Source organism: Malaclemys terrapin, chromosome 25 (assembly GCF_027887155.1).
Source record: "Malaclemys terrapin pileata isolate rMalTer1 chromosome 25, rMalTer1.hap1, whole genome shotgun sequence".
Lineage (NCBI taxonomy): Eukaryota > Metazoa > Chordata > Testudines > Emydidae > Malaclemys > Malaclemys terrapin.
Genome location: NC_071529.1, coordinates 11,966,085 through 11,993,434, shown reverse-complemented (window position 1 = coordinate 11,993,434; position 27,350 = coordinate 11,966,085). Strand labels below are relative to the sequence as shown.

At 52.7% G+C, this 27,350-nt stretch overlaps 2 protein-coding genes across 2 annotated transcripts in view; one reads left to right on the top strand and one right to left on the bottom strand.

Annotated features, from left to right (window-relative positions):
- GPR179 (G protein-coupled receptor 179) overlaps positions 1–16,490 on the top strand; it is a 36,100-nt gene extending 19,610 nt beyond the window's left edge. The window contains exons 6-11 of the mRNA XM_054014050.1: positions 1,586–1,695; positions 3,254–3,492; positions 4,914–5,052; positions 6,539–6,644; positions 8,010–8,156; positions 9,541–16,490. Coding sequence (XP_053870025.1) covers positions 1,586–1,695; positions 3,254–3,492; positions 4,914–5,052; positions 6,539–6,644; positions 8,010–8,156; positions 9,541–13,569 — 4,770 coding nt within the window. The 3' untranslated portion in view covers positions 13,570–16,490. The remainder of the gene's footprint in view (positions 1–1,585; positions 1,696–3,253; positions 3,493–4,913; positions 5,053–6,538; positions 6,645–8,009; positions 8,157–9,540) is intronic.
- Positions 16,491–19,709: 3,219 nt separating this feature from the next.
- On the bottom strand, positions 19,710–26,284 carry MRPL45 (mitochondrial ribosomal protein L45). Its single transcript, XM_054014289.1, has 8 exons — positions 26,205–26,284; positions 25,633–25,834; positions 24,390–24,507; positions 23,323–23,421; positions 22,612–22,660; positions 21,581–21,730; positions 21,325–21,498; positions 19,710–20,473 (listed from the first exon to the last, which is right to left on the bottom strand). Exons 1-8 carry the CDS (start codon positions 26,280–26,282, stop codon positions 20,375–20,377), a joined length of 969 nt encoding a protein of 322 aa, XP_053870264.1. The 5' UTR covers positions 26,283–26,284; the 3' UTR covers positions 19,710–20,374.
- Positions 26,285–27,350: the final 1,066 nt, after the last annotated feature.

Genomic DNA, 27,350 nt, shown 5'->3' with positions numbered 1-27,350 from the left:
GAACCATGTTTCAAGGCCTTGCACGTACTTGAGTGTCTCTAGTATCTAGTAAGAGCCGTCCGGTAGCAGAGTGATGCGCATGGAACCGTGTAAATTCCTAGGCAGAGAGGAGTCCTCAACTGCACAAGAGCATAGACATGTACTGTCCCTCCTCTCCGGGGATTGGCTCTGCTCCTGCTGTCTCACGGGACTCTAGTTCTCTGGGGTGGGGAGCTTATCTATTGGTAGACAACATCACATGGCCCCTGATAGGCCCCATGGTAGCTAGGAAAGACCATGTGAGGGTTTGGGTCCAGTGGCACATTTCACACCCAGAGTTCGCTAGCCGGAGGGTACACTGCCTACACTTCAAATGCTACAGCGGCGCCGCTTGGGTGTAGACACGATCTACCTCGATGGGAGAAGCCACCTCCCCGAGAGGCAGTAGCTAGGTCAAAGGAAGACCAGCCCTGTGTGTTCCTGATGTTCTTCTCCCCCGAGAGCTGGGCGTGATCCAGCCAAGCTGCCTTTCTCCCCACCTACCTGGGCGTAGCTCAAAGCTGATCACAGGGCACCCCAGCCCCTGGGATAGGTCACAGTACCCCTGCCTGGGGGTGGGGGGGACAAGGGAGCCCCAGCACCTTCAGAACCCCAAGGATCAACCTCTTCCCTTCGGCGCACAAGAGTCTGTGGCAGGTTCGCACGCAGCTGAGGGACAGGAAGCCACCGACGGTGTATAAAAGGCAGATGGAGTGTGTGGATCCAGGGTTCCTCCTCCAGGCCAGGAGCAGCGAAAGATCTGCCATCCAACAGGGCGTGAGGGCAACTAAGCTGATGGCTAATTTTGCTGGCCCAGCCACCAGCTCCCGTGAGATCATCCTTCTCAGGAACTCAAATCCCTTTTTCGGTCACTGGAATTAAATTAAATGATCTTAATCCTCTCTCTGTCCTGCAAGATTTACAGCTTCTGCCTTTCAAGAAAGCACCAGGGAAGGGGAGTGAGTCTTTTCCAAAGTAATTGATCCTCGGGTTTTTCAGCAAATTTCTCACACGTACGTACCCTCGCTCCCAAAATAAGGGGGCAGAGGGGAGTTACTTAGTTTAGTATTTGGTTAGTATTTGCTAGCCTTGGTTTGGTTAGTATTTGCTAGCTCTAGCATTCCCATTATCCCTATAAACATCCAGCCCCTTCTGTGAATCACGCTAGGGTTCTGACGCACAACACTGCACAGAAGACGTCGGGCCTAATTCACATTAAGGCTCTATCTAGACGAAGATAAAAGAGGTTTTGTTAGAACTTGGTAGCTAACCCCATCCAACATCGCAACTTTTGTCCAAGTCTAGATGTGCCCCAAACCCCTTTTTCCACCGCACTGGCGGCGTCCCAGGGCCTCAAAGTGGCTCTTAACATCACTGACACCCATTACAATGCCCCAGAATGCTGCCCGAGCAGACTGAAAATCTCCACAGGTGCAAACGAGACCTAGGACCCAAATCTCAGATGCAGTCCAAGCTGGGGAAGTCGGAGCAGCAAGGCCCTCTCAGCTTCCCCAAACAGAGATCGGAGCTGCCCTAGAGTCAACTCCTCTCTCTCCTTTCTGTCCAGGTGTTTATCCTGTACTTCAAGCCGAGCATTTTCCGCTGCATCGTCCTGCGCTGGGTGCGCATGCTTGGGTTTGCCATCGTCTACGGGACCATCACCCTCAAGCTCTACCGGTAACGCAGCCAGGGCAAAGATTCATCAGACAGCACCTCCTTCTACCAGCCCTCCCGCAAGCAGCTGTTTCATAGACTCCAAAGCCAAAAGGGGACCATTGTGAACAGCCAGTCTCACCTCCCATCTGACACAGGCCATAGGACTGCCCCAGAAATAATTTCTAGAGCAGATCTTAATGGGCAGCAGGTTTAAAACAAATAAAAGGAAGTTCTTCTTCACACAGCGCACAGTCAACCGGTGGAACTCCTTGCCTGAGGAGGTTGTGAAGGCTAGGACTATAACAGGGTTTAAAAGAGAACTGGATAAATTCATGCAGGTTAAGTCCATTAATGGCTATTAGCCAGGATGGGTAAGGAATGGTGTCCCTAGCCTCTGTTTGTCAGAGGGTGGAGATGGACAGCAGGAGAGAGATCACTTGATCATTGCCTGTTCGGTTCACTTCCTCTGGGGCACCTGGCATTGGCCACTGTTGGAAGACAGGATACTGGGCTAGATGGACCTTTGGTCCATCCAATTAACCGTATTTTTCTTTTTCTTGTCTCAACCCAAACTTTAAATAAGATCATGCCGGTATCTGAAGGTTCACACAGATCTAACACAAACCACCCGACTTTCTCAGGATCTCCTTCTTTCGGGTCACGTGCTTTGGGCTTATCACATATACTAACAACATGGCTTCAATTAAAAGCCATAATTCACCCAGGCCCAATGTCGGTCTATAGGCATACGGGCAGATCTTGCTCCATACAAGAGAGGGTCATTTTGTTTTGTATATCGTAGCACCCAGGAGCCGCCTGGCCCCCAATGTGCCAGGTGCTGTACAAAAACAGAACAAAAAGGCAGTCCCCCACCCAAGGGGTTTACAATCTCGCTGTTGATCTCACAGCCCCATGCTAGTTTGCAGTTACAGTAACTCACTTAAAGTCGTCCTGGTTAACGTTTTGTTGTTACGTTGCTGATCAATTAGGGAACATGCTCATTTAAAGTTGTGCAATGCTCCTCTCTTTCCTTGTTTGGCTGCCTGCTTTCTTCACAGCTGGCAGCCTCCCTACGCCTCCCCCCATCCCCACAGCGCCTCCTGCCCGCCGGCAGACCCCGCGGATCAGCGCCTTCCACCTCCTGCCCGCGGCAATCAGCTGGCTTACAGCGTTTAGGAGGCAGGAGGAGAGGGGAGGGGAGGGGAGGAGCGAGGACGCAGCATACGAAGTAAAGGGGGAGGAGGGTCAAGGGTGAGGGCTTGGGGGAAGGGGTGGTATTCGCTTAACATCGTTTCACTGAAAGTCGCATTTTTCAGGCACAGAACGACACCGTTAGATGGGGAGTTACTGTACACCTGCATGGCCTCGGAGCGGAGATCAGTCATATTGTAATCCCCTTCTAGCAGGTGGGCTTTCCTTTTAGCGGCGCGACGGCGCAGACAAGATGCAACGGGAGGCTGAGGGTGAAAGCCACCTGGCACAAAGGGACCCCTTGAAGTCCTAAGTCCGCCATCCGCTGGCCGTCGAAGGAAAGGCCCAGGGGGATGCGAGAGTCACCTCCTCCCTCTCTGTCCTGCAGGGTCCTGAAGGTGTTTCTCTCCCGCTCGGCCCAGCGAATGCCCTACATGACCAGCGGGCGGGTGCTGAAGATGCTTGGGCTGATCCTGCTCTTGGTGCTCTGGTTCCTGGCCGCCTGGACGGTGGGGATGTTGGAGAACATCGAGAAGAACATCCCGCTGGTGATCCGCTCCCAGACCGCCCAGGGGCTCCAGTTCTACATCTGCGACCACGATCGGTGGGACTACATGATGGTTGTGGGTGAGACCCTCCGTCCGAAGCTTCGGACATCACAAGAGAGGGAGGGGAGGGGGCCTTCAGTTTGCCCAGAGACGTCATTGTCCCAGAGTCTACAAAGGTCTAAAGATACAGAGCCCCCAAATGGGGCAAGGTGCTTAAGAGACTCAGTGGGCTTGTCTGTAGGACCCAGGCTTGTGGACTCGGTGTTTCCAATCCCACACTGCAATGTAAACCTGGGTTTACCATTGCTAACACGTCCTTCTGATTCGAGTCTGTGGCTTGAACTGCGTCCACATTGCAAAACGACAGGGCTTGGACCCAAGTCTCAGCAGGGCTTGGACTCTGAGCCACCCCACCTAGCAGGGTCCTAGGTCTTGGGTCCTGAGCGCTTGCTGACCTGGGTCAGACTGATTTGTGTGTGGACAGAAGTGTGGGCTTGGGCTCAAGCCGGAGTCAGACCCCAAGCTTAGTGTGCAGTGTAGACACATCCACTGCGACCAGTTCTGGCCCAGAGCAATTCTCAGTGAGGAGGCAGGAAAGCCACAAGCAGGTTTAATGTAAATCACACGGGGCCGGGTTTTCATACTGATGCTTACCCCACTCCCCAAGTGGCCCCGTTGACACAAGGGGGATTATTCCTGCTTTAAGGTACCACTTGAGAGGAGCGAGAGTGGCAGGACCTGGCCCCTGGTGAGGAGGGTCAGAATGGCCCCTGGAAACGTGCCTGGCTAATAACGAAAGGCCGCGCGTTAACGCTGAGACGGCCCTCATGGGAGACCCCTCTGCTGTTGGTCCTCCACGCCACCCGCTGTGCTGTGGAGGTGCTGTGGCAGGCCTCCTTTCAGGCTCCCCCACCTGCCTCAGCAACATGGCGACGTCCCGCACCGGGCACTGATGGGGAGGCGCGGGCTCGAATGCACCATGGCTGGGATCTGCGGCAGATGCAAAGGAGCCGCTCCTATTGTACTTATTGCATAACCCACACACGGGCTTCCCCTCCTGGTCTCTCTTGCGGGTTTGCGTCCACGGAGGCAGAGAGGGGCAAATACAACAAAACAGAGGGGGTATCCAGGCAGGTCTCCGGGGCTGCCCCTCTTTCCCATCCTGGTCCAGATGACTCTAATAATGTGCCGTGGTTCTGGGGATCACAAAGCTGCCTTCAGAGCCACAGCGATCCTGCCCTGCAATCAATCTGTTCCACTTGGCAACCATACAGGGCATTCTGGCTCTAGGCAGAGAGAAGTGCTTGGAGGATGGGCACGGAAGAAGGCTGCCCTCCTAACAGAGAGTTCATGCCAGCTAGCTCGCCTTAACTAGACCATCAACCGGCTGCCACCTGAGCTCCATGGAGCACGGCTTTGCGATAGAAAAGATGAATGTCCTAGAGCAACGGGCCCTGACCTTTATTGCTCATCTCTCCCTCTCTCTTTTTCTCCTGCCAGCCGAGATGCTCTTCTTATTCTGGGGCAGCTTCTTGTGCTACGCCACCCGGATGGTGCCCTCCGCCTTCCACGAACCTCGCTACATGGGCATCGCCCTGCACAACGAGATGATCATCTCTGCAGCCTTCCACGTTGTCAGGTGGGGATGGGGAATCGCCCTGCCAGAGGTTCCCTTCGGCTGCAGGACCTGGGGCTGTCTCTGCCCACGATGCCCCACAGCTCAGTCCAGTTCAGCTAGAAAGGGAGCTGGAGACTCACGTGTCAGCAATCCCGTTCCCCTCTCCCGCCAGGGCCGGACCTAGATTTTGCACACCCGCTGAGGTCACGGGGGCAGGTCAAGTGAAAGTGGGAGCTTGAGCTCATTCAGAACCAGGTCGCATCAACGGGCTGCCCTTTCCTCCTCCTCTTCTGATCTCCAAGCTCAGCTCCAAGGATACCAGACAGTTGAGGCGCACGAGCAAGATTCCCCAGCCCATGAACCAGCCCTGCAGAGTGAGATCCCCAACAGCATAGAACAGGACCAGTGACGCTCCCTGCACTGTCCCACCAACGCCCCACAGTGGGGCCTCATGCTTAGAGCAGAGGAGGGGGTTCGGGATGCCTGGGTTCTGTTCCCAGCAGGAGGGAGAGGCGTTCAGAGGCCGGAGGAGGAGAGCGGAAGTCCGAGGAATCCTGGGTTCTAGTCACTGACTCGCTGTCCCACATAAGGCGCGTCACTTTAATCACTCCGAGCCTCAGTTTCCCACCCCCGGCAGCACACCCTGGAGAATAATGCTTACCACTTTGGTAAAGCTCAGAGAGGTCCACTCCTGAGAGTGTTAGTACCTAAGGAGACCGGCAGCATTGCCTAGCGGGTAGCACCCTGGAGCGGCCGTCAGGAGACCTGGCTTCTATTCCTGGCTCTGCAACTGGTTTGTTGGGTGATGTTCAGCAAGTCACAGCCTTGCTCTGTGCCTCAGTTTCCCCATCCGTAAAATGGGGATAATGGGACCGACCATTATAAAGCACTTTGAGATCTACAGATGAACACTGCTAGATAAGAGCGAGGGGCTATTCTGACAGGTAAATGCAGAATGTACATATGCACCAACTAGCAGGACAGCAAGCAACCGCTGGGGAGGGGTTCTTGTTTTGGGGACGTCATCTGAATACTTTGGGACAGCACCCCCACCTTGCCCAGCAAAGGGGCGGGATAATTTAATTAGATGGGCCAAATGCTGGGGACTTTATTCGTCTTTACTCAGGCTTTTCTTGGGCCAAACGCCCATTGGGACCGATTCCCACCCCCCACACCTGTGTTACATCCATGTAAAGCCCCTGGTGTTAGTGACTTACACCAGGGTCCAGGAGAGGTGAAGCAGGCCCCTGAACAAAGGCAGTGGCACTGGCAGCGCAAGGAAGGGGCAGAGCAAAGGGGATCTGGCCCAAAGCTTTTATGTGGTGCCTCTCTCGGTCTGGATCCAAAGTCCAATAGAGTGCCTGGGTCGTTTCCCAGCCATCACTGGGCCTTTAGCCCCCAGCCCCTTTTGCAAATGTGCGGGTAAGATTTTATTCCCCAAGGCCGTGGGGAAGAAAGATCAAGGCCGGCCCTCGGTAAATTACCCTCCCCCCTTACCCCTGTCTAGGTTCGTGATGGTTCCCTCGCTGCACCCCGACTGGACGCTTCTGCTGTTCTTTATTCACACGCACGTCACCATCACCATGACACTGGCGCTGCTCTTCATCCCCAAGGTAACCCGCCTCGGGCCTCTTCCCCCGGCATTGCTCTCCCCGAGGCTGAAAACACAATCCTGCTTTCCCCTCCCAGTTACCTTTGGGGTAGAGTCCCCTGTTTAAATCCTTGACAAGCATCCAGAGCCCTCCCTAACAACCTAAGCAGCCTGCCTGCTCCCTGTGAACTGAGCGGCCTGCAAGGGATAACCATTGGCAGATTCGTCCATGCACAGTCTGAGACAACAGGGGGGCAATTTGTACCTCCCTGATTCAGAAGCTGTCGGGGACGGTGCAGCAATGACTGCCCCATAGGGCTTTGCAGGGGGAGATGTCAGTCCCAGCCACTCACCTTCCCTCCTCCAGCCTGCCCTGCGGTGCCCGCTCTGCCCAGGGCTGGGGTAGTGGTGCAGAGCTGGCAAGGGGTAGATAGTGCTGCGAGGGCTTGCATGTATTGCAGTGGTGGGCAATGCATTCTGGGTTAGGCGACTGCAGAGAGAGCCGGGAGGAAGGAGGGCCAGCCAAATCAGTCACTCAGGTACCATCCAGGAATGCTGTAAAAAACCAGGGTACCAAGGCCTCCAGCAGGGGCGACGCACCATTAGCTGCCCTGGCTCGTAGCTGAGTGACTGACGTGTTTAGCGCCAACCACGCCGGTTAACTGGTGCAAAGCTGCAGTGAAGCCAGGGTCTACGTTCTACTGCAGGCCGAGGACATGGGGGGCGACAGGAGGCGTCTGTCTTCACTGCAGAGTTCACTCCAGTTATCTACACCCAGGTAGCTCCGCTCAAGGGAGCGCGGCCACATGCCAGCACCCCAGCGGCTGTGTCCACACCGCCGCTGTTCGCACTCACATTGTCGTGTTAAGACTCCCGGGGGGGTGTATCGCGGGGGTCTTTGGGCTTCAGCAGGCTGAGCGCTCTACAAATTCTTTCCCGCTCAATTGCGGGGCAACTTTTCTATGCTCTCTGGGGCACCCGGGGGGAATTGTGGGAAGGCACTGGAGGTTCAGCGGCAGTCAAGCAGCGCTAGCCCGCGGCCACACTCCAGAGAGGCTGTGGTAGCAGCTGAGTTGCGCTCACTCGCGCTGTAGCCTATTCCCTCTCTAAGGCCGGACAACTGATGTTCATAGACCCACCGCGCTCGGGAGAAGCGTTCACGTGTGCGGATGGGCCTTGAGCGAGGGGCGATGCTCCGGGTATAACTGTGCAGTGAAGACAAGCCCTAGGTCATTAAGGAGAAAGATAGGCAAGATGGCTCCAGGATTTGCAAAGGCGTCCAAGAGGAGATAGATGCATTTGCGGGCCAAACTCTCTAAGCTGCCCTGACAACCCCAGCCCGCAAGCAGCAAGGGCTTCAACCTGTGCCACCGCTCTCTTCCCCCAGTTCTTGCATGCCAAATCGCCCCTGCGGGAGGAGATCGCGGCGGAGGTCTACGAGGATGAGCTGGACATGCGGCGCTCGGGCTCCTACCTGAACAACAGCATCACCTCGGCATGGAGCGAGCACAGTCTTGACCCCGATGACATTCGGGTGGGTGGCACACTCAGGACCTTCTTTTGACGCTAGCTATACAGAACTGTGCAGAGTAAGAGTTGCCTTTTGCAGTCTTTCTCCTGAAGCAAACCAAAAGGGGTGGTGAGGGTTATACCTTCCCTGGGGCTTTCGTGGATCTCCCTTCCCTCCTCGGGTGAGGGGTGACATCCCTCCGTGAGCACGGGACGGGGTGGAAGCAGGGGCTGCTTCACCTGTGCTCCAGCAGCAATCCGTGGGACTGTCAGTAGCAAAGCACTTAATAAGGCTGACATCTACGTCATCATTAGTCTCCAGAGTCAACACTCAATTGAAATGGGGGTGGGGGTTGGCTTCAGCAGGTCCTGGGAGTGCCCAGGACTTTGGGCTCTTTATTATTGTTTTTAATCAGGGGGTTAAAAATCCGGCATGAACAGATGGGGCTGGTTCAACGGATGGCCGTATCCCAGCTCCATCCAACCCCCCTCACCACCGCCCTCCCTTCCCTTCCAACCCTCTCCTAGAGGAAATCCAGACACATTTTACACCCCTGCTCAAAAAGGAAAATGAACTCAGAGGCTGACGTACAACGTACATTTCAGAGGTTCATAGGCACAAAGGGCAATGAGGAGCCTTCCAATGGGATTTAGGCACCTCCCTTTGAAAATCCCACCCCTGAAAAAACACCCCTCAAAGAACCGGATGATCCACTTTAATTAGGGTGACCAGATGTCCCGATTTTATAGGGACAGTCCCGATTTTTGGGTCTTTTTCTTATATAGGATCCTATTACCCCCCACCCCTTTCCGATTTTTCACACTTGCTGTCTGGTCACCCTAACTTTAATCAAGATTCGCTCCGTGATGTCCCGATCAGCCCCAGGCCTGGGCTTAGAAACTCAGGCTGGTGAAAGGGGAGGGGAAGTGGTGTAAACATGACTCAGTCCTGATTGGATCAGATTTCTTATCTCACTTTGGGAGGCTGTATTGCTCTCCAGGGTATGTGCGCTCCCCAGTGTCAGCCCATCCCGGGAGCAACCGGGCTTACTGTTAACTCCTGGGCTCGCAGAGAATACCTAGAGCTGGGTGGGAAATGGATTCGTTTTCTGTGGAAAATTTGGGGTAGATGAAAATAAATTCTAATATGTTGGCTGAAAAACAGAAGAGTTTGATTGTGAACTACCCTCCAGGTGTCTCATGCACCCATTCTTCCACATAGCTTGAGAAAGTGTAGCCAACCAGGCCTAACAGATCCAGTCCTTTCACTCAAGGAGCAGAGGCCTATGGTTTTAGCTCCAGAGCCGAGTTATTACACTTTGATTGAGTAAGAGTTTTTATATATTTATCGGTGCTCCTTTCTTTCTATCCTCTCTCCTCTGCCTTCCCAAACTCCACCCAATGTGTAGGATGAATTAAAAAAGCTTTACACGCAACTGGAGGTCCACAAAACCAAGAAGATGACCGCTAACAACCCTCACCTTCAGAAAAAGAGGAGCTCCAAGAAGGGCCTGGGCCGCTCCATTATGAGGCGCATCACCGAGATACCAGAGTCCGTGTCTCGGCAGTGCAGCAGAGAGGACAAGGAGAGCTCTGGTGGAAGTGGCGGTGGGAGTCGCTCCGGCTCCTACAAAAGAAGGCTTCTGGACTCCGGCAGCTCCAGCGTGAAGGTGAAAGATGACTCCTCCAAGCACAAAGCCTTCTCTCTGAGGAAGTCCCACAGCACCTACGACCACGTGCGGGACCCCAAGGAGGGCTCCTCGCCCTCCAGGCACGACAGCGTCTGCAAGGAACCCCCGCTGCTAGACACCTTGATGAGGAAAAAGCTGGCCAAGAAAGCCTCCGAGAGAACCAACAGTGATTCCCTGGACTCAGCCCCCCTTGTCTACAAGTCTGCCAGTGCCCACAACCTGTTGGCGGACAAGAAACCCCTTCACCCCAAGCCCTCCCCCTTGCAGAAATCCCTCAGCGTCCTCACGAGCGCCAGAGAGAAGGCCCTGCTGTTGACCAGCCGGGCATATTTGGAAGACGGCTGCGAACCAGCTGGAGAAAAGGAGGGGAAGGGGAAGGAGGAAGCTTCCACTCCTGAAACGCAATCCTCAGGGCAGGCAGATGTCGGGGGGGCCGCTGAGCAGGCCCCGGAGGCAGGGAAGCAGCCGCAGAGCAACGCTGTAGCCAAAGGGACTGAGAGCTCCCTCCTGCAAGACAGCTTTGACAGGGCGGCCGTTTGCCCCTGGGAGGAGGAAGTGAGCCCGCCAGAGAGCAAGACGCAGAAACACGTCACGTATGCCCCGATAAAAAGCATCAGCGTCGACAGCTCTCACCTGTTGGGGAGGGCGCCCCCTGCCAGCAAGAGAAAACCACCGCAACCACCCATCAGGTACCAAAGCTTGGCTCACAGCCTTGAAAGGAGCGAGGTTGCCCCCTGGGACTCTCAGGAGCACACGCGGCCTGCCGCAGATGCTCCCGGCCAGGGCTCCAAAGATACCGGGGCGCTGATCTACAGCTGTCCATGGGAGGTGGAGGAGCTTTCGGGAAAGACAGAGAAGGCAGAGCGGGGAGAAGATAACGTGCAACCTCCGTCCACGCCTGGGAACGGCAGGCTGCCGTTTGTACCTTCCTTTGCTGCGGAAATATGCCCGTGGGAACTGGCGGAGGAGGAGGTTTTCAATCAGAGTCAGCAGGACAAGCCGAGCGAGCCAGGAGGCGCTGAGAAACCAAACAGCTCTCTGGCCAAAGCCCAAAGCCTTAAAATCCCCCCCCAGAAAAGCTCCTTCAAGAGTTTAGGGTTAGCCATAAAAGCGTTTAACCGGGCAAGGGAGAAGAGCAGCATTAAAAGAAGAAAGGAGGACGAGGGGAACCAGAAGGAGAAAGAGAAAGAAAAAGAGGCTGGCAGTAGATGCGATAATCCCAAACTGGCTGAAACCTCAACGCTATCCCTCGGCGGGACGGCAAGGCAAGAGGCCACAGCCAGAAGTCCTGAGGAAAGCAGGCAGAAGATCAGTAAACAAGCCACCATCTGCCCCTGGGACGAGGAGACTACAACCCCACCCCAGCAAAACAACGACGCCAGCAAAATGTTTGAAATATGCCCATGGGAGGTGAGCGTGGAAGAAGCAGATGGGCCCCAAGATGGGTCGGCGCCAGCCAAAGCAAGCAGCAGCGCAGAAAGGAGGAGTTCAAAAGACACAGGAGGCATCATACGTAGGAAGCTGGAGAGGGTGAGAAGCCAATGGGAATCCACGTGTCCCTGGGAGACCATAGATTCTGGCGGAGCCGTACAACCCCTGAGCAGGGATGAGGCTAAAACGCCCCGTCACTCCAAGATGGACAGCAAGAATCCCGAGGCATGCCCCTGGGAAACCGCAGAGGTGACAACCAGCGTCAAAGATGAAATCTGCCCCGTGGACGCGACTGAAGCTCCACCAGTGAAACAGGATAAAGAGAGAGCTCCCAAAGGGGACAAGAGCATCCCGCTGAAAGCAGAGGCAGGTCCAGGCAAAACACTGGAGAAGGGAGGCAGCCAACGAGAGGCCATCTGCCCCTGGGAGAGCTTGGACATGGAGGAACTGTCAGCGAAAGCGGACACAAAACACACTGATCTGCCTAAAGGGGCTTCAAAGAAATCGGACAGCGTCGAGAGCAGAAAAACAGAGGTTTGTCCCTGGGAAATGGAGGAGGACGAAGCCAGTGTTAATGCTGAAACCTACCCCTGGGAGGTGGCTGATGCGCCATCAGAGAAAGGAACTTTATTAAGAAAAGTTGGTGTGGCTTCCAAAGAGGATAAAAGCATCAGGTCAAAAGCAACAGGTCCATCAACAACACTGGAGAAGGGGAGCAGCCAGAGAGAATCCATCTGCCCCTGGGAGACCATGGATGCAAAGGAACCACCAATAAAACCAACTTCCAAAAGTTTTGATCTGTCTAAAGTTGCCTCCAAGAAATCTGACAGTGCTGATAACAAAAAGGCAGAGGTTTGTCCATGGGAAAGTGCAGAGGTTGAAGCCAGCATTCAAATGGAAATCTGCCCCCGGGAAGCGGCTGAAGCTCCCTCGGATAAAGGGAAAGTAAAACAGGATAGTGATGGAATTTACAGAGCCGGTTCAAGAAAGACTGGAGATATGCCAACTAAGAAGTTAGAAATGGGGGGCAGCCAGCGAGAATCTGTCTGCCCCTGGGAGAGTATGGACAAGGAGGAACTCTCAGACAAGCCTGCTACAAAAAGCCTAGATCTGTATAAAGCTGCTTCAAAGAAATCGCACAGCGTTGAAAGCAAGAAGGCAGAGGTTTGTCCCTGGGAAAATGCAGACGTTGAAGCCAGTGTTAAAATGGAAATCTGCCCCTGGGAGGTGGCTGAGACTCCACCAGAGAAAGGAACACGGGAGAAAGTTGGTCTCTCCAAAGGCGACCAGAGCATCACCTCGAAAGCAGCAGCGGGTCCATCTAAAACGCCGGAGAAGGGAAGCAGCCAGCGAGAATCCATCTGCCCCTGGGAGAGCCTGAGCGTGGAGGAATCCTCTGGAAAAACGGACAATAGAAGCTTTGAACCGTCCAAAGGCCCTTCAAAGAAATCCGGCAGTGTGGAGAGCAAAAAGGCAGATGTTTGCCCTTGGGAAAGCGAGGAGGTTGAAGCCAGCGTTAAAGCTGAAATCTGCCCTTGGGAAGTGTGTGAAGCTCCATCAGCTAAAGGGAAATTAAGACAGGACACAAGTCAGGGGGAGGAGACAGGTTCAAGAGGAACTGGAGACATCCCAGCTAAAACGCTGGAGAAGGGAAGGAGCCAGCGAGAATCCGTCTGCCCCTGGGAGGACTCCTCTATAACAACTGACCCAGGCAAAATTTCCTCGAGGAAATCTGAGAGCATCGAAAGCAAGAAGTCCGATATTTGCCCTTGGGAAGGATTAGACCCAAAAGTGGTGGAAAAAGAAAGTTTGAAGGCGGAAATATGTCCTCGGGACATCGAAGGAGTCTTGCCCAGTCAGGCAGCCGTGGAAACGGCCAGCACAGCTGTCACAGAAACTCCAACAGCCCAGCCGAAAAAATCAAAAAGTAAACCCATGGGCCAGGCCGAACACAAGCCACTGCATCGCCTCGTGCCTGACCCCAAGCCCCCGAGAGGTTTCAGCAAAGGCCATAGCATGATGGCAGATGTGCTCCCCTGGGAAGTGGGCATGGCGCCCATCGTGACCAGGTGTCTCAGCACAGGTAGCAGCGTGATGGCAGACATCTGCCCGTGGGAAACAGAAGAGGCTCCAACGGCGGCCGCAAAGGATGAAGTGGAAACCAGCAAAACCTCGGAGGCACGTCCGCTGGAGGCAGGAGACATCAGTCCCGTCCGCGCCACCCCAGCCGAAAGCAAAACAGCAGAAAAACGGAGAGAGGAAACCAGGGGTCCCAGCCCAACCAAATCAGACGTCTGCCCATGGGACTGTGAGTAGCTTTTTCCATACGGGTGGGAAACGGATGCAGATGAGGTGAGAAGGCGGCTTCAACCAAGGACGGCTTCAATTCTTAGCGCAGCCTACTGTGTGTCCACCAAACCGGGATTAAGGGCATGACTGAATCCTACACTGACAGTAGATGGCGTGGGTGACAAAACCCCAGACGCAAATATCCTTGATTTGGTGGAAACGAACCACACTCTATGGGCCACTCCTGTCAGGGGACAGTTGCAATTTTCTGCCTTCACTGAAAACCCAAGTCAACTGTGATACTCTACAGATTCCATCCTGTGTCTGTCAACACGTAGCGAGGTTCCATAGTGTGCTCTTTGTCAAACCAGTGGCATTGGAAAGCATTAAGACCATCCTCAAAGCCAGCCTCACCCACTTTCACCGGCCATACGTCCAACGCGCTCATCTAAAACTGGAACTCGCTAAACACAAAGTCTCAGCCGCGAGCTCTGGCGAAACGAGGGATGTGCATGGCGTCCTTCATCATACGATTCTCCGTTTATGTTTACAGCTCTGTCTCGGTTAGCTGATTGTCTGGAAGTGCGTGGAACTACTTGGTGTGCAAACCAATGGGCCCAAACAGGAGGGTAAATCAAACAATGAGGGATCAATAAGCCTTACATCCAAAATGCCGCTCATCCTTAGTCTAACTGAGGAATCTTACTGCTCCCTTGAGCTACTTACGTTGAGGTTTGTGTTTTCCCAAGTCACTGACCCTCTCTCCCAGGCCTGAGCCCGCCAAGGTCACCTCCGGCGAGGTCCTGAGCACCTTCAAATTATTGTTGTTGAACATTTGTATTATGGTAGAGGCCCCGGTCAGGGTCAAGACTCCACTGTGCCGTGCGCGGAGTCTGTAATGACAAGGCAGTCCTCGCCCCAAAGAGCTACCAATCTTAGCAACGGAGGGGAGCTAGCCAGTGGAGAAAATAGACACACAGACAGGGCAGGACAAGGCAACAGGGAAACAGTTGTGTCTGGCGTGATAAGCAGCACTTTGGGCACACAACTGGAGTCTACGATTTGAAGACGACGGGTATCGAGAGACTTCTGCAATTGACAGGCTCGGACCCTGAACGTCAATGAAAAGCCTATTGTGCAGAGCCAAACAAAAAACGTAATCGTGAGGGGGAACAAGGGGACAAGGTCAATGCGAAGATGAGGCCAAGGAGGAAAGGGAAGATGCTTTTCAAGTCCTTGCCAACAGCCCAACTGATTACTCGTCAAATGCTGCTGCCATCTTCATTCCAGCGAAGGGTAACTCCAATGATCTAGTTCAGGTTCTGAAGCTCAAGATATACAAGCTACTGCTTATGTTCCGCTCCAGTCCCGTGTCACTCTGCTGCCTAGATTTCAAATTAATTTACTTTTAAATTCCCCACAAGGGCCCTAAACCAGTCACACAAATGTTATACATCTCAAACGAGCCATTTTTGTTTCGTTCCAGTGATGCTGGCTGAGTGCCTGAATGTCATTTGTGAGTCAGTGATTGTCTTTTCTCTTGCCACAAAGCTCCGCATGTCTTCCCGGGGAATAAACTAACCTTCAGGCCATTCCAATGCTTTGCTTTTAGAAACCTCAGTATTAACGAACCCCAGGGCTCAGTACACCTGGCTAAATACAATGCCCTGTTACACTACTGTCATGGGAACTCCAACTTAAGGGTGTTTATTGTCTTAAATAACAATGCCACTAACTTTCCAAAGCACTTTGTCATTACTGGTTACTGTGCGCATCTGTGTGATCACACCCTGTGCAAACACGCCTAGGGCTACGATTCAGCTTTCTGGCACAGAAGGCAACCAAGCCTTTCCAGGAAGGGTAATCACTTTCATCAACAGTGTTTTCACTGTCAAGAATAGCGAGCCTTCACTTTTAGACTACACAGAGAAGTGTGTTTTCCTGGATGCCTTTATTGTCCTGTCCCCACCCTACCCCCGCCACCCTCCACCCATTTTTGGGTGGAGTTGGGAGATGTTATGCCTGCTGGAAGCCCAGTCTCCAAAAAGGTCGAATGCTGCAGCAGCCCGAATAAGGGCCCCTGTGCAGAGGAGGGCATATGCTGGGAACCTGAGCAGCATGGATCAATGTAGCGGGTCCTTAGGCCCTAGTCAGGAGAGCAGAAGTGCTGCTGGACAAGGACCGAGGTGCGGCAGCAGAAGGGCGTATGGGAAGCCAGCAGTGCCTACCTGCCCACCCCGTGCCTGGCTCTAGACAGTGCCTCGTTCTCCCCACGACCAACGTTTGCTGGCTCTCCCCACTCCTTAAAACATGTGGGAATTGTACAACGGAAGGTGCATGCAAACTTCCTCCCCCTGGAACCTTCCACGGGAGGAAACGCGGTGTCTGACATGGGCAGCGACAGATTGACCGTGGGACAATTATTGACCATGGACAGAAAGAGATACAAAGGAAAGCTTTCCCCACGAGGAAAGAAATGTGGGGAGAACAGCCCGGGCCAGCCTTAGAGGTCCCCACCCAGCTCCAAGCTCTGTCCAGCAGTGGTTCGTTGCCCAGGTAGCATAGGTCTGAGACCCTTACAGAGAAAGCGCTGTGAGAGAGATGCCAGTTCTACCAACTTGATCTTGTCCCTTTCCCCTTCTCTCCAAGAGTCAGGGCTGCTCGGGACAGTAGTTCCCCAGTATTCGTTACCTCTGCCACCGGTCCCGTTCAGATGGGAGCAGTGAGATCAGAGACAGCAAAAGTGAATGTTTTAGCTTCGTCCCCCATTGCGTGGCTTTGGCCCAGAATTTGTCTCCTCTCCCCTCCCGTCCTTTACTTTCACTGTGTCCGTAGGGAGTAGCAATGCCGTAGCGTCCGTGACTGTTTCAGCGCTGAATGTCACACGAGATCATCCGATTGTGTAAGAAAATGTACATACAGAGAATAAAGAGAGTTATCTATATCCACACGCAGAACTACTGGCTGTGATTTATTGCTGGGGTTTTCCCATCGCTTCTCTCTCAAGACTCTGGTGTCGCTGAAGCTGTGGCTCAGGGATTATGGAATCCTTGATTTCCTTATAGGCCCAAGCAGTGCATCGCTTGACCAGCTGGTCTGCGTAACTTTCCCCAGTGCTGTTCCTCCAGTTACGGAAAATTTTGCATACCCAGCCTTCACTGCAGGCCATACAGAATTTAACACCGTCCTTTCACTAGGCGTGGGTTCAAGTGGGCGGAAGGTCACACAGAGAAGCAACTGTGCTTCTACTGACTGGCACTTTGGTGCAAGTGTCTCTCTCTGTACGAGAAAACATGGTACTGGAGAGAGGGAGCACGGTCTAGTGAGTAGAGCATGGGACTGGAGATCAGGGGGCTATCCCTGACTCTGCCACTGGCCTCTTGAGTAAGTCACTTCCCCTCTCACCCTTTGTCTTGTCTACTTAGATTAAGCACTCCAGGACAGACAGTGTTTGTACAGTGCAGCCTTCAGCTGGGTTGGGGCCTCTAGGTGCTAAATAATGTTAGAGACACTACAGGATTACGCAAGGCGCACACGCGTGAAACTTGCAGGGTCTGTTTAACCCTGGAGGGAGGGATAGCTCAGTGGTTTGAGCATTGGTTTGCTAAACCCAGGGTTGTGAGTTCAATCCTTGAAGGGGCCATTTGGGGATTTAGTTGGGGATTGGCCTTGCTTTGAGCAGGGGGTTGGACTAGATGACCTCCTGAGGTCCCTTCCCACCCTGATATTCTATGATTTTATGAACTGCCCCGTTAGGGTTGACGGCCAGCGCAGACTTTCCCCTGACGAGCACAAACCCGTTCAACGACTCCAGTAAGAAAGGAATGGGCACTTTTCACTCAGAGCCCACACGCTACGGATTCTTAACCAAAAACCAGAGCAGGGAAGGCACTTGGGTCTGGTTTTGTATCGTACAGACTAGACCAGCAGCTTTGGTCAGCCCAGCCTCAAAACGGGTTTGAAACTGTAATTTTTCTTAGGTAGCCGGTCCCCTCCCAGCCTGTGGGGCTGGGACTGTAGAGAGATTTCCCTATAAGCCCTGAGCCCATGGGTTGACTATCCTCTGAAAGCTCTGTTTGGAAGATGCTCTTTTGGGGGATTGGGGTTAAAAAAAAATCAAGGGATTCTTAAAGAGGTTCTATTGCTGGCTTTGCTCCCAATGGGGAGAAGGAGGCCTTGGCTGAGATTTTAGAAATACTCCACTCGCAGGAGATAGTTAAGAATTATGCAAGAATAAGTAGTTCAGAGTCTCTTACTGCAGGCTCCATATGGAACAGATGGGATCAACTCTCCTCTGAGGCAGAAGGAATAATGCTCTCAAATCCCACTGCACATGGCCTCCTGAAGAGGGCTGAGTAACAGACAAGGGTTCTGGCATCTGCTAAAACATGAACAGCTGTATTGTGAGTAAGAGCAAAAGGAATGAGTCTGAGGACAGATCAAGAAAGCACCCTTGGCTTCTCCCCCAAGAGACCAAACATGTAATCTGCGGGGTAGGCACTTTCCAAACCCTGCACTCTGGGAAAACCTGGGAGACTGAAGAAAATGGAGGGTCTCCTGCCTTAGGTTCATGCCACTGAGAATTCCGGAGGGGCACTTACGCATTTGTAAGAAATGTTTCTATTTCTAAGCCAACAAAACTGGCTTTAGGTTGCAAGCTCTCTGGGGCAGCACCTGCCACCACGGGGCCGAGTGCTAAAGTAAAATATGACATGGTCCGTTTCTAAGAACGCTGTATTCCCAGTAGGTGTGGGCATCGTTCCTCGATCTGCGAACGTATGCCAGTTTCAAAACGCAGCTACATCCATACTGGGATTGCTCTGAGGACTAGGAGCCAGCGGTATTCTAGCTAGTGCTGCAGCTTGTGACCTCATTCAAGTCATTTGCTCATCACCCTCTCCTTCGGAAAGCCAACTAGGACGCTGGAGACTTGGCTGGTTTAAGCCACGAAGCCAGTACTTTGCTACTCTCCCAGGGTGGGTGACAGGGTAGCTTCTATTTCTAGGGGTAGCTCAGTGGTTTGAGCATTGGGCTGCTAAACCCAGGGTTGTGAGTTCAATCCTTGAGGGGGCCATTTAGGGAACTGGGGTAAAAAATCTGTCTGGGGATTGGTCCTGCTTTGAGCAGGGGGTTGGACTAGGTGACCTCCTGAGGTCCCTTCCAACCCTGATATTCTATGATTCTATTCACTAAACAAAACACCCCAGCCAGGCAGAGCAATGGGGGACACTGGTCCCCAAGGCAGCCCTTGCAAGCAGAATGCCAACTCAAAGCAAAAAGGGAGGGAGGAGCTACATGAACAGCCCAAGGAGGGGAGCAGGAGCTAACCGGAGCTGGTGGGGAGCCTTTTACTTCTCTCAGAGGGAGACAAGAGTGAGGCAAAGGTAACATACGAATGGCCGTACTGGGTCAGACCAAAGGTCCATCAAGCCCAGTGTCCTGTCTACCGACAGTGGCCAATGCCAGGTGCCCCAGAGGGAGTGAACCTAACAGGCAATGAGCAAGTGATCTCTCTCCTGCCATCCATCTCCATCCTCTGACAAACAGAGGCTAGGGACACCATTCCTTACCCATCTTGGTTAATAGCCATTAATGGACTTAACCTGCATGAATTTATCCAGTTCTCTTTTAAACCCTGTTATAGTCCTAGCCTTCACAAGCTCCTCAGGTAAGGAGTTCCACAGGTTGACTGTGCGCTGTGTGAAGAACTACTTCCTTTTGTTTTAAACCTGCTGCCCATTAATTTCATTTGGTGGCCGCTAGTTCTTCTATTATGGGAACAAGTAAATAACTTTTCCTTATTCACTTTCTCCACATCACTCATGATTTTATAGACCTCTATCATATCCCCCTTTAATCTCCTCTTTTCCAAGCTGAAAAGTCCTAGCCTCTAATCTCTCCTCATATGGGACCCGTTCCAAACCCCTACTCATTTTAGTTGCCCTTTTCTGAACCTTTTCAGATGACTGAGGCTGTCCTACTGGGAATGTGGGGCTGCAAAAACTTGTGTGAGAGCAACTATGTCCTTCCAACCCCCGCCCAACGTAGCCACTGTCAGCAATATACCATCATCCATCTTCGCAATCGGCAATCGGATACAGACCTTCCAGAAGCATCGACGGCAAAACCTGCTGCCTCTTGGGCTGCAATTGACACAGCTTTCCCGGTCAGCGAACCAGTGGAGATTTATTACATTACAGGCGCAGTATTACAACCCCATCCGGGAGCTCCCCGTTTCTGGGTGCAAGCCGGGTGGATGGCAATTGACAGCTTGGTTTCCAACATTCGAGCGGGAGAGTTTGACGCTCGCCTCCCACAGATTGTTATTGGGACTATCGGGGCACAGAGCAAGGGAGGAGAACAGGGGGCTCAGAATCACAGAATCCAGGGGTAGGCACCACCCACTGAGGCAAACTAGGGGAAGGAAAAAAGAAAAGGATGGACTTGCAGTGCAGATTAAGGGGGCAGCAACGGTTTATAAAGACAGTGCGTCACACTCTACCCCCATAGATACCCCTCTGGCCAATGAAGCAGGGACATCAGTCTCTGCACTGAGAGTTGCTTAATGAGCAATTCTGAAGATGTGGGATCACTGGTCTCCAAAGCAAAACCGATAGTTTGAGAGGCAGCACGTTGGACGGCGTGTGGTACGGGGAAGAGCCGACCTGCGCCGGGAGCATTCTGCTCGTTGTCAGTTTCCCTGCACAGACTTCTCTGATGGCGTCTCTGCTCAGTTGGAATAGAGGCCTGCAGTCACACTGCTTGCTGATCACGCAATCCCATCTCTAGTCTATTGCTTTCTCACCCCCGTCGCTGCTCCATCCATCCACCGTTATTTGTACCACTGCGTCTGTTTGGGCTTTGGAATTTCATACTGGATCTCATCAAATTCTTGCGAGGGGTCCAGGACGGGGCCAGGGACCATCACCGTCTGAGAGAGCAAGACACTGAATTAGCTTGCCACCAGACTGACTGCGGAGAAGCTCTGAGCTGAAAGCCCCTAAGCTAACAGAAAAACACCTTCCCAGGCTACAAAGGCAACCACAGAGTTATGGCACTGCACAGCCCTCGAGCAGGAAGGTGGCCAGATGGTGCACGTGTGCTGGGAACATCTGTGCCGTTTCTCTCGTCTCACCAGCCTTCCTTAGCTGGAACCTGTCTGCTAGAACAGGTGATTGCCCATGCACGTCTCTGCCTGGCCACATGCAGCAGCAGCATGGCCAAAAGGGGTTGACTTTCTTCTCCAATCAACTCTCAGGCCAATAAAAATCAATCAGTGCTGAAGACCTGAAATGCTTTACAAACCTTAACTGATTAAGCCTTCCAACACCCCAAGATGGGGATAGGTCAGCGCTTCCCCTCATGTTACAGATGGGGAAGTTAAGTCACTCAATAGAGGACACACAGCTTGTCTGTGGCAGAGCCAGGACTAGAAACCCAGATCTCCTGTGCTTTAGCCACAAGATCATCCCTTTCCCTGTGCCTCCCATGCTCCTAGTCCCCAAAGCTCCTAGTCCCCATTCCAACCAGCTGCACCAGGCAATGGCTCAACTGTATCTAGCCCGATGTATTATTCTTTGCCCGAATTGTTGTAGAAGCTACTTGGCAATATCCAAATTGCACAGAATGGCAAGAGGGGTTGGTGCATGCACCGGAGAGCCTCCAACAGTGAAGTTGCCAAGAGCAGCTTTTGAGGGCAGGACCTGGGGGTGTGGGGTAGTTTTGCAGTCTTATCACATGGTCTATGAAGCAGGAGTGGGAGCCCGCTCTCAGATGAGTTACCTTGATAATGGGGTCCTTGGGCGGAGCCCAGGCTGGCACTATCTTGCCGTGTACCCTCCAAGAGCCATAAGGGTTGACCAGGTGCCTCTCGAATACGACATACTCCAAGACGTCTTTCGGCACCTGCTCCCCGCCGTACATCAGCCGTCCAAACCGGTCATAGATAGCCAAGGTCTGTAGGGAGAACCATGAAACCGGTCATGCTGACCTCAAACGAGGGCTGGCTGTGCGACACCACGCAGATAAGCGACCGTACCTGTCGGGTGTGCATGCGGACTGTCACCTGTGCATACAGGTTGCCCTTGTTCACCATAGTTGGGCATCGAATCTGAACCACCCTGGGAGGCTCCAGCGACTCCACAAAGCTCCAGCGGATGGTATTGTATCTGTTCCCACGCACCATTTCCTAGGGAGAAAATGATGTCCCTTAGCAACACAAAGACTAATCGGTCGACAGGCTCCAGCACTCAGGGGAGAAAGAAGCTCCGAATCCATGAATGAGTAAATGTGCCGTCTGTGCTCATGTGGCACGATGGTGAGACGCAGAACATGAGGGGTTAACTCCGGGCCCTCCGGTCGCGGGGCTGAGCACTGTTACAAATACTCAGTATCACCAGGGCACCCTAAAAGGCGCTTGGCTTTCCCTGGGGATATGGATGAACCCCTTCCAGTATCACCCTTACCCCAATACAAAGGAACTCAAAGACATGGTCTCGTTTACACGCTTCCTTAGCACGGTTTTAACAGCATCTTAGGGAAATGAAAACAAGGTTGCTCTCAGCTGAACGGGGTCTCCCCTTATGTTTCCAATGCAACAGCAATTAATGCGGCTTTACTTCCTTTGACTGCTCAAACAGGGTCCCCTCTGTTAGTTACCGTGGCAGAGCCAAAGAGGCAGCCACAACTCTCTTTGGGCCTGATTCTGTTGCCACTGAAATCAACGGGGGAGTTTGGTATTCTCTCCAATGGGGGCAGTAAGCCCATTGTGGAGATCCTACAAAAATGATGTTCATTGTTCTCTAAAAGGTAGATCCAATTCTGGTCCCGTAGCACACAGCAACATCCCGTCAGCTCCATTCAGATCCCAAACTCATGTGTTTACAGGACACTTCCATTCTGGCCCCAAGATAAACATGGAATGTATGCTACGAAGTGCCTGGTCCTTAACTCCCAGATAGACTTGTGTTCTGCCTCATTTCTCTGAGTACAAAGAAAGAAAGGAGACTGCTGATGGTTCAGCCCGTTAGCAGTTTCTAAAGGACATGTGGACTCCAGATAAATATTTACCGGGTAGCAGCGTTCAGTCACCAGGGAGTGAAGTTTCTGCTTGTTGAAACTGTAAAGTGAAATGCACTACATTACTCAGAAGCACGTGCTGAAAAGACACCCCCGAGAAGCCCTGCTTCCCACACATGTTGTCTATAATCCACTGGCAAAATGCAAAGGGCTGAGCTGCGAACTGGGATTTCAGATGAAGGACAGAGCCCAAATGGAACCAGGCCCCAAAGGCAATGACATTTAACAGCAGGACTCCCTCGGGAAGCCAAATAGGTCTCAACTGTTTTATTGGCAGTTAAAACTGTAACTAAGCAAGATGCAATTTTGAAACGTGTTTTGTCTTATCACTGGAAAATGGTGCAAATCAGCATGACATTGTAACACTTACGACCAAAACAATCCTTCAGGGGCCTGATTTCCAGAGGTGCTGAGTGTTCGCGTTTCCACAAATTTCAGTGAGAGCGGCAGATGCTCAACACATCTGGAAATCAGGCCCCAAATATATTTGCCACCTCTTGTTTACTGCTGTCCTTGTCAGCTGGAATTAAAGGAGTATCGGCCTGTGGCATCTCAACCACCTCCTATTCATGGAGGCAGCAGCAGGAAAATACATAGCACCTGAGAAATAAAGAGGTGATACTAAAAAGAGAGGAGGAAAGAATAAGGGAGGCAAAGGGAAAGCCCTGAAAAACCACAACACCCAGAAAGAACAACTCTTACTTTGCCAAGCAATTGTGAGCTTCAATGAATATCTCCTGGGCCTTCTCGGGGAACGTTTTAGTGCTGAAGTCAGGATCATACTCTTTTATCTTCGGGATTCTGCAAAGACAAGTATAAGAAATGCTTTATGATGGGAGCTGGTCCGACGCCCTCAGCATCCAATGGCTTACAGCGAATATAGTGCTCTTGAGCAAAGTGCAATTCAGAGCCCTCCCATCCTCCAGATCAAGACAGCTTCACTTGCTTTAATCCCAGCTTCCATTAAGGAGTCCCTGATTAGGGACTCCCTGATGACCCAGAGTCTCCCGTGCCCACGACAAGCTATTACATGGGTGTAGTGTGTGGTCTAGAATAACCAACAACCATACAGCACATAATATTGCAACAAAAGTCAGGCAATTCGCCCCGTAACTAGTGCCTCGCGCTCACTCCCAATGGCAGAGACTCATGCTGAAGTTTCCAATCAGTGGCTTTGCAAGTGAGCAGAGGCCATGGACACGGAGGGGAAGCAGAGAGGAAGGATAGCCGTATGATTAACCTACTGGAGTGGGAATCAAGAGTTCTGGGTTCAATTTTCAGCACTGCCACTGACCCCCTTGTGTGACCTTGAGCATGTCATCTGATCCCCGTACCTTGGTTCCTTGAAAGGGGGATGATAATACTTCCGCTCACCTCCCACCCTTTGTCTTGTCTACTTAGATTGTAAGTTTTCTAGGGAAGGGATGGCCTCTTACTCTGTCTACACAGCGTCTAGCAAAGTACAGCACCAATCTTAGCTGGGGACTGCAGACACAAGTGTAACACAAACAACAACAAATGGGAGTCTAGCCATCATCTGTCAGAAGGTAGCACATCACGGACACGGTCCCCTGAGGGCAAAATACTGCTGAGTAAATCACAGCCCCCCAAGATTATTTGATGGTATCACAGAAATAGCAGCGTTAGCAGCACGGACATAGGACAGTACAGCAATAAGGCGAGAGCCGCGTGGACAAACTGAGCATCCTACTGTTGCAAGCAAGGATTTGCAGTGAAGGAGCTCCTGAATGGAAGCCTGGGATACATACGCTAATCGTGAAGCGGCACTCTGCTTCAGCTTCTCCGCTCTTTGCTTCAGCCCCTCCTTTGACAGAGAAGACAAGCGGGCATCACCCTCAGGAGGCACATAGGGGTCAAAAATTCCAGCTGTATTAGAGAGAGAAAGAGCGCACGCAGGAAGAGATCAACACCATGGCAAAAGGTAGGTTCTTAAAGAAACATGTAAAAAGCAACAAAGAGTCCCGTGGCACCTTATAGACTCACAGATGTATTGGAGCATAAGCTTTCGTGGGTGAATCCCCACTTCGCCAGACGCATGTAATGGAAATTTCCAGAGGCAGGTACAAATATGCAGGCAAGACTGATTCTTGCCTGCATATTTATACCTGCCTCTGGAAATTTCCATTACATGCGTCTGGCGAAGTGGGGATTCACCCACGAAAGCTTATGCTCCAATACATCTGTGAGTCTATAAGGTGCCACGGGACTCTTTGTTGCTTTTTACAGATCCAGACTAACACGGCTATCCCTCTGATACTTAAAGAAACATGAAAGTCTCAAGAGAACAAACAGGTGAAATACTAGACAGGCAGGGAGAAGTAAGAAACTGGACTGCCTGTTTAGTCCCTAAATATGCTTTTATCCCAAAACCTAAAGAAAGGGACAGAGGTACAGAGGGGATTAAAAACCTCAGAGGATCGATAGTAGCCAATAGCCAATCAATAGTAGCCAATCACTGCCAGGGCACCGGCCCCAAAACAGCACAGGTTTGGACCTAAAGTTATTACCATCTATTGGCTGTTGGGTGGCCCCTGTGAGAGGTGTTTCGTGGGTCTCAAACCAGGTTCCACAACACAAGAAACACCACCACAATCATCAATAACTGGCCCCCTTTATGGCAGAATGGGGCTGAATGGGTCAGAGAGACTGGACTCCCCTCTCAATCGTAGAGGCAGTCCCTGCAGATCACAGAAAGGCACGTTCCTGTGTGGGAAACGAAAGCTTGCCATGCACTGTCTATCCCATCTCTGATCCATTAGTCCGGCACCATTCAGCAGCACTAAATAGAAGTTAAGTATAAGGGTTATTCTCTCTACAGTGAGTGTAATCAGAGCCAACAGCCCCATTTTGAACCAATGCACTAGATTGAGAAAGGTTCCAGATTTGTTAGGTTACTGGTCCCACACTTCTGCCTAGGATTAGTTCTTCCTCTGTCCCACATCCAGCTCCCACCCCTGGAAGACACCAACAGCATTTTGATCCTGTTCCTACCTGTGCAGGCAAGATTGATGGGGCGTTCTGGGGGCTCATAAGGGATCACAATGCCTGCAGCCCTGGCTTTCAACTTATGCTCGTCCCGAGTCATGTGCTTGGCATTGACAGCAGGAGGGATAAAGTGCCGTCGCTTTGTTCTCACCGGGACCACAAGCGAGGTCCGAGTCAGTCTGGTAGGACTGAGTAAAGGTTCTACACTCTGAGGAAAAAAACGCAGATAGTCAAGCACCCAGCCTTCCTAGCCACTGCCTCCCCCCAGCTCAATCTGCATCCCCCCAAACCCCAGCGCACTATGCACCCCCAAATTCTACAGCCCCCAGCCTCAATCTGCATCCCCCAAAACCCCACAGTCCTCCCCCCGGCTCATTCTGCATCACCCCCCAAGCCCCACAGCCTCCCCCCGGCTCACTGTGCGTCCCCCCCCCAAACCCGCAGCCTCCTCCCCCCGGCTCACCGTGTGTCCCCCCCCCAAACCCCGCAGCCCCCCCCGGCTCACCGTGCGTCCCCCCCCAAACCCTGCAGCCTCCCCTCCCCCCAGCTCTCTGCGTCCCCCGCGCAAGCGGCTCCACCTGCAGCCACCGCCCGAGCGGCAGGAGCCGGGACAAGCCCCGCTGCATGGGGGCCGCCATCTTGGATCCGCATTGCATGACGGGATGGACGGATACCGGGCCAGGGGGCGGAGCCTGTGCTGGGGGCGGGGGCGGGCGGAGAGTGGAAAATTCCACGGGCTGCTTCCCGATTTCCCCTCCCCCCGCTCAGTGTGCCGGGGGGGGAGGGGGGGAGAGATATGGAGCCCCCCCGCTCAGTGTGCACTGGGGGGGGGGGGAAGATAGGGAGTCCCCCCAGCTCCGTGTGCCCGGGGGGGGGGGGAGAGAGAGGCTCAAGAGCCCCCAGCTCACTGCATGGGGGGGGGGGAGAAGATAGGGAGCCCCCCAGCTCAGTATGCACCAGGGTAGGGGGGCCCCCAACCCAGTGTGCCGGGGGGGTGGGAGAGATATGGAGCCCCCCAGCTCCGTGTGCCTTGGGGGGGGGGAGAAGATAGGGAGCCCCCCAGCTCAGTATGCACCAGGGGTAGGGGGGCCCCAACCCAATGTGCCCAAGTTAGCTCAGAAAGTGCTGAACGGCTCCACGTGCCAGCAGAGGCCCCGCTGATAAGCCAATGTGTACCCGTAAGGGAAAGACCCTCTATTTTTTATTTGCATCCTAAAGGCAACCTTTTAATCATAGTCAAATGGCATTGGCTAAGAAACTAAAAATGGAAGCTCCTGGGGCAACCGACACATGCTGTCTTCCCTGTGCCCCCACATTGTGTAGGGGTCAGCGTTTTCTTTCCAGACCCAAGAACATTTACTTTGCAAACTGGTCCAGTGAATAGATCACATTTTGACGCCCCAGGAGCAGAAATGCATCATTTGTTAAGTCTCTATGACCAGTTGTTTTTTCCCCTTTAGAATAAGTTTTCTTGTATAACTATAAGGTAGTGCTATCGGAGAGCCAGCTTCTTCAACTCCTTGAGGGGTGAAATCAGGAGCCTCTGTCTTTAATCAACATGCCTCTTCCAACAACTCATCCTCTTTCATACCACACTCATGCAATACTTTCATAGCCAATAGCTTAGGGACAATGCTTCAAAAGTCCATTGGTTTCCCTGTAGGTAAGGAGAAACTTCTGTCTGTGGCACGATAGTCGAGGGGAAGGGAGGTTGTTAAAAGGAA

Excerpts from the sequence above, each read along its gene's own strand:
- MRPL45 (XM_054014289.1), bottom strand. The coding sequence starts at position 26,282 with ATGCAATGCGGATCCAAGATGGCGGCCCCCATGCAGCGGGGCTTGTCC. Across the intron at positions 22,661-23,322 it reads GCTCACAATTGCTTGGCAAA|TTTCAACAAGCAGAAACTTC; the intron begins GTAAGAGTTGTT and ends TTCACTTTACAG. Across the intron at positions 21,731-22,611 it reads TGACTGAACGCTGCTACCCG|GAAATGGTGCGTGGGAACAG; the intron begins GTAAATATTTAT and ends TTTTCTCCCTAG.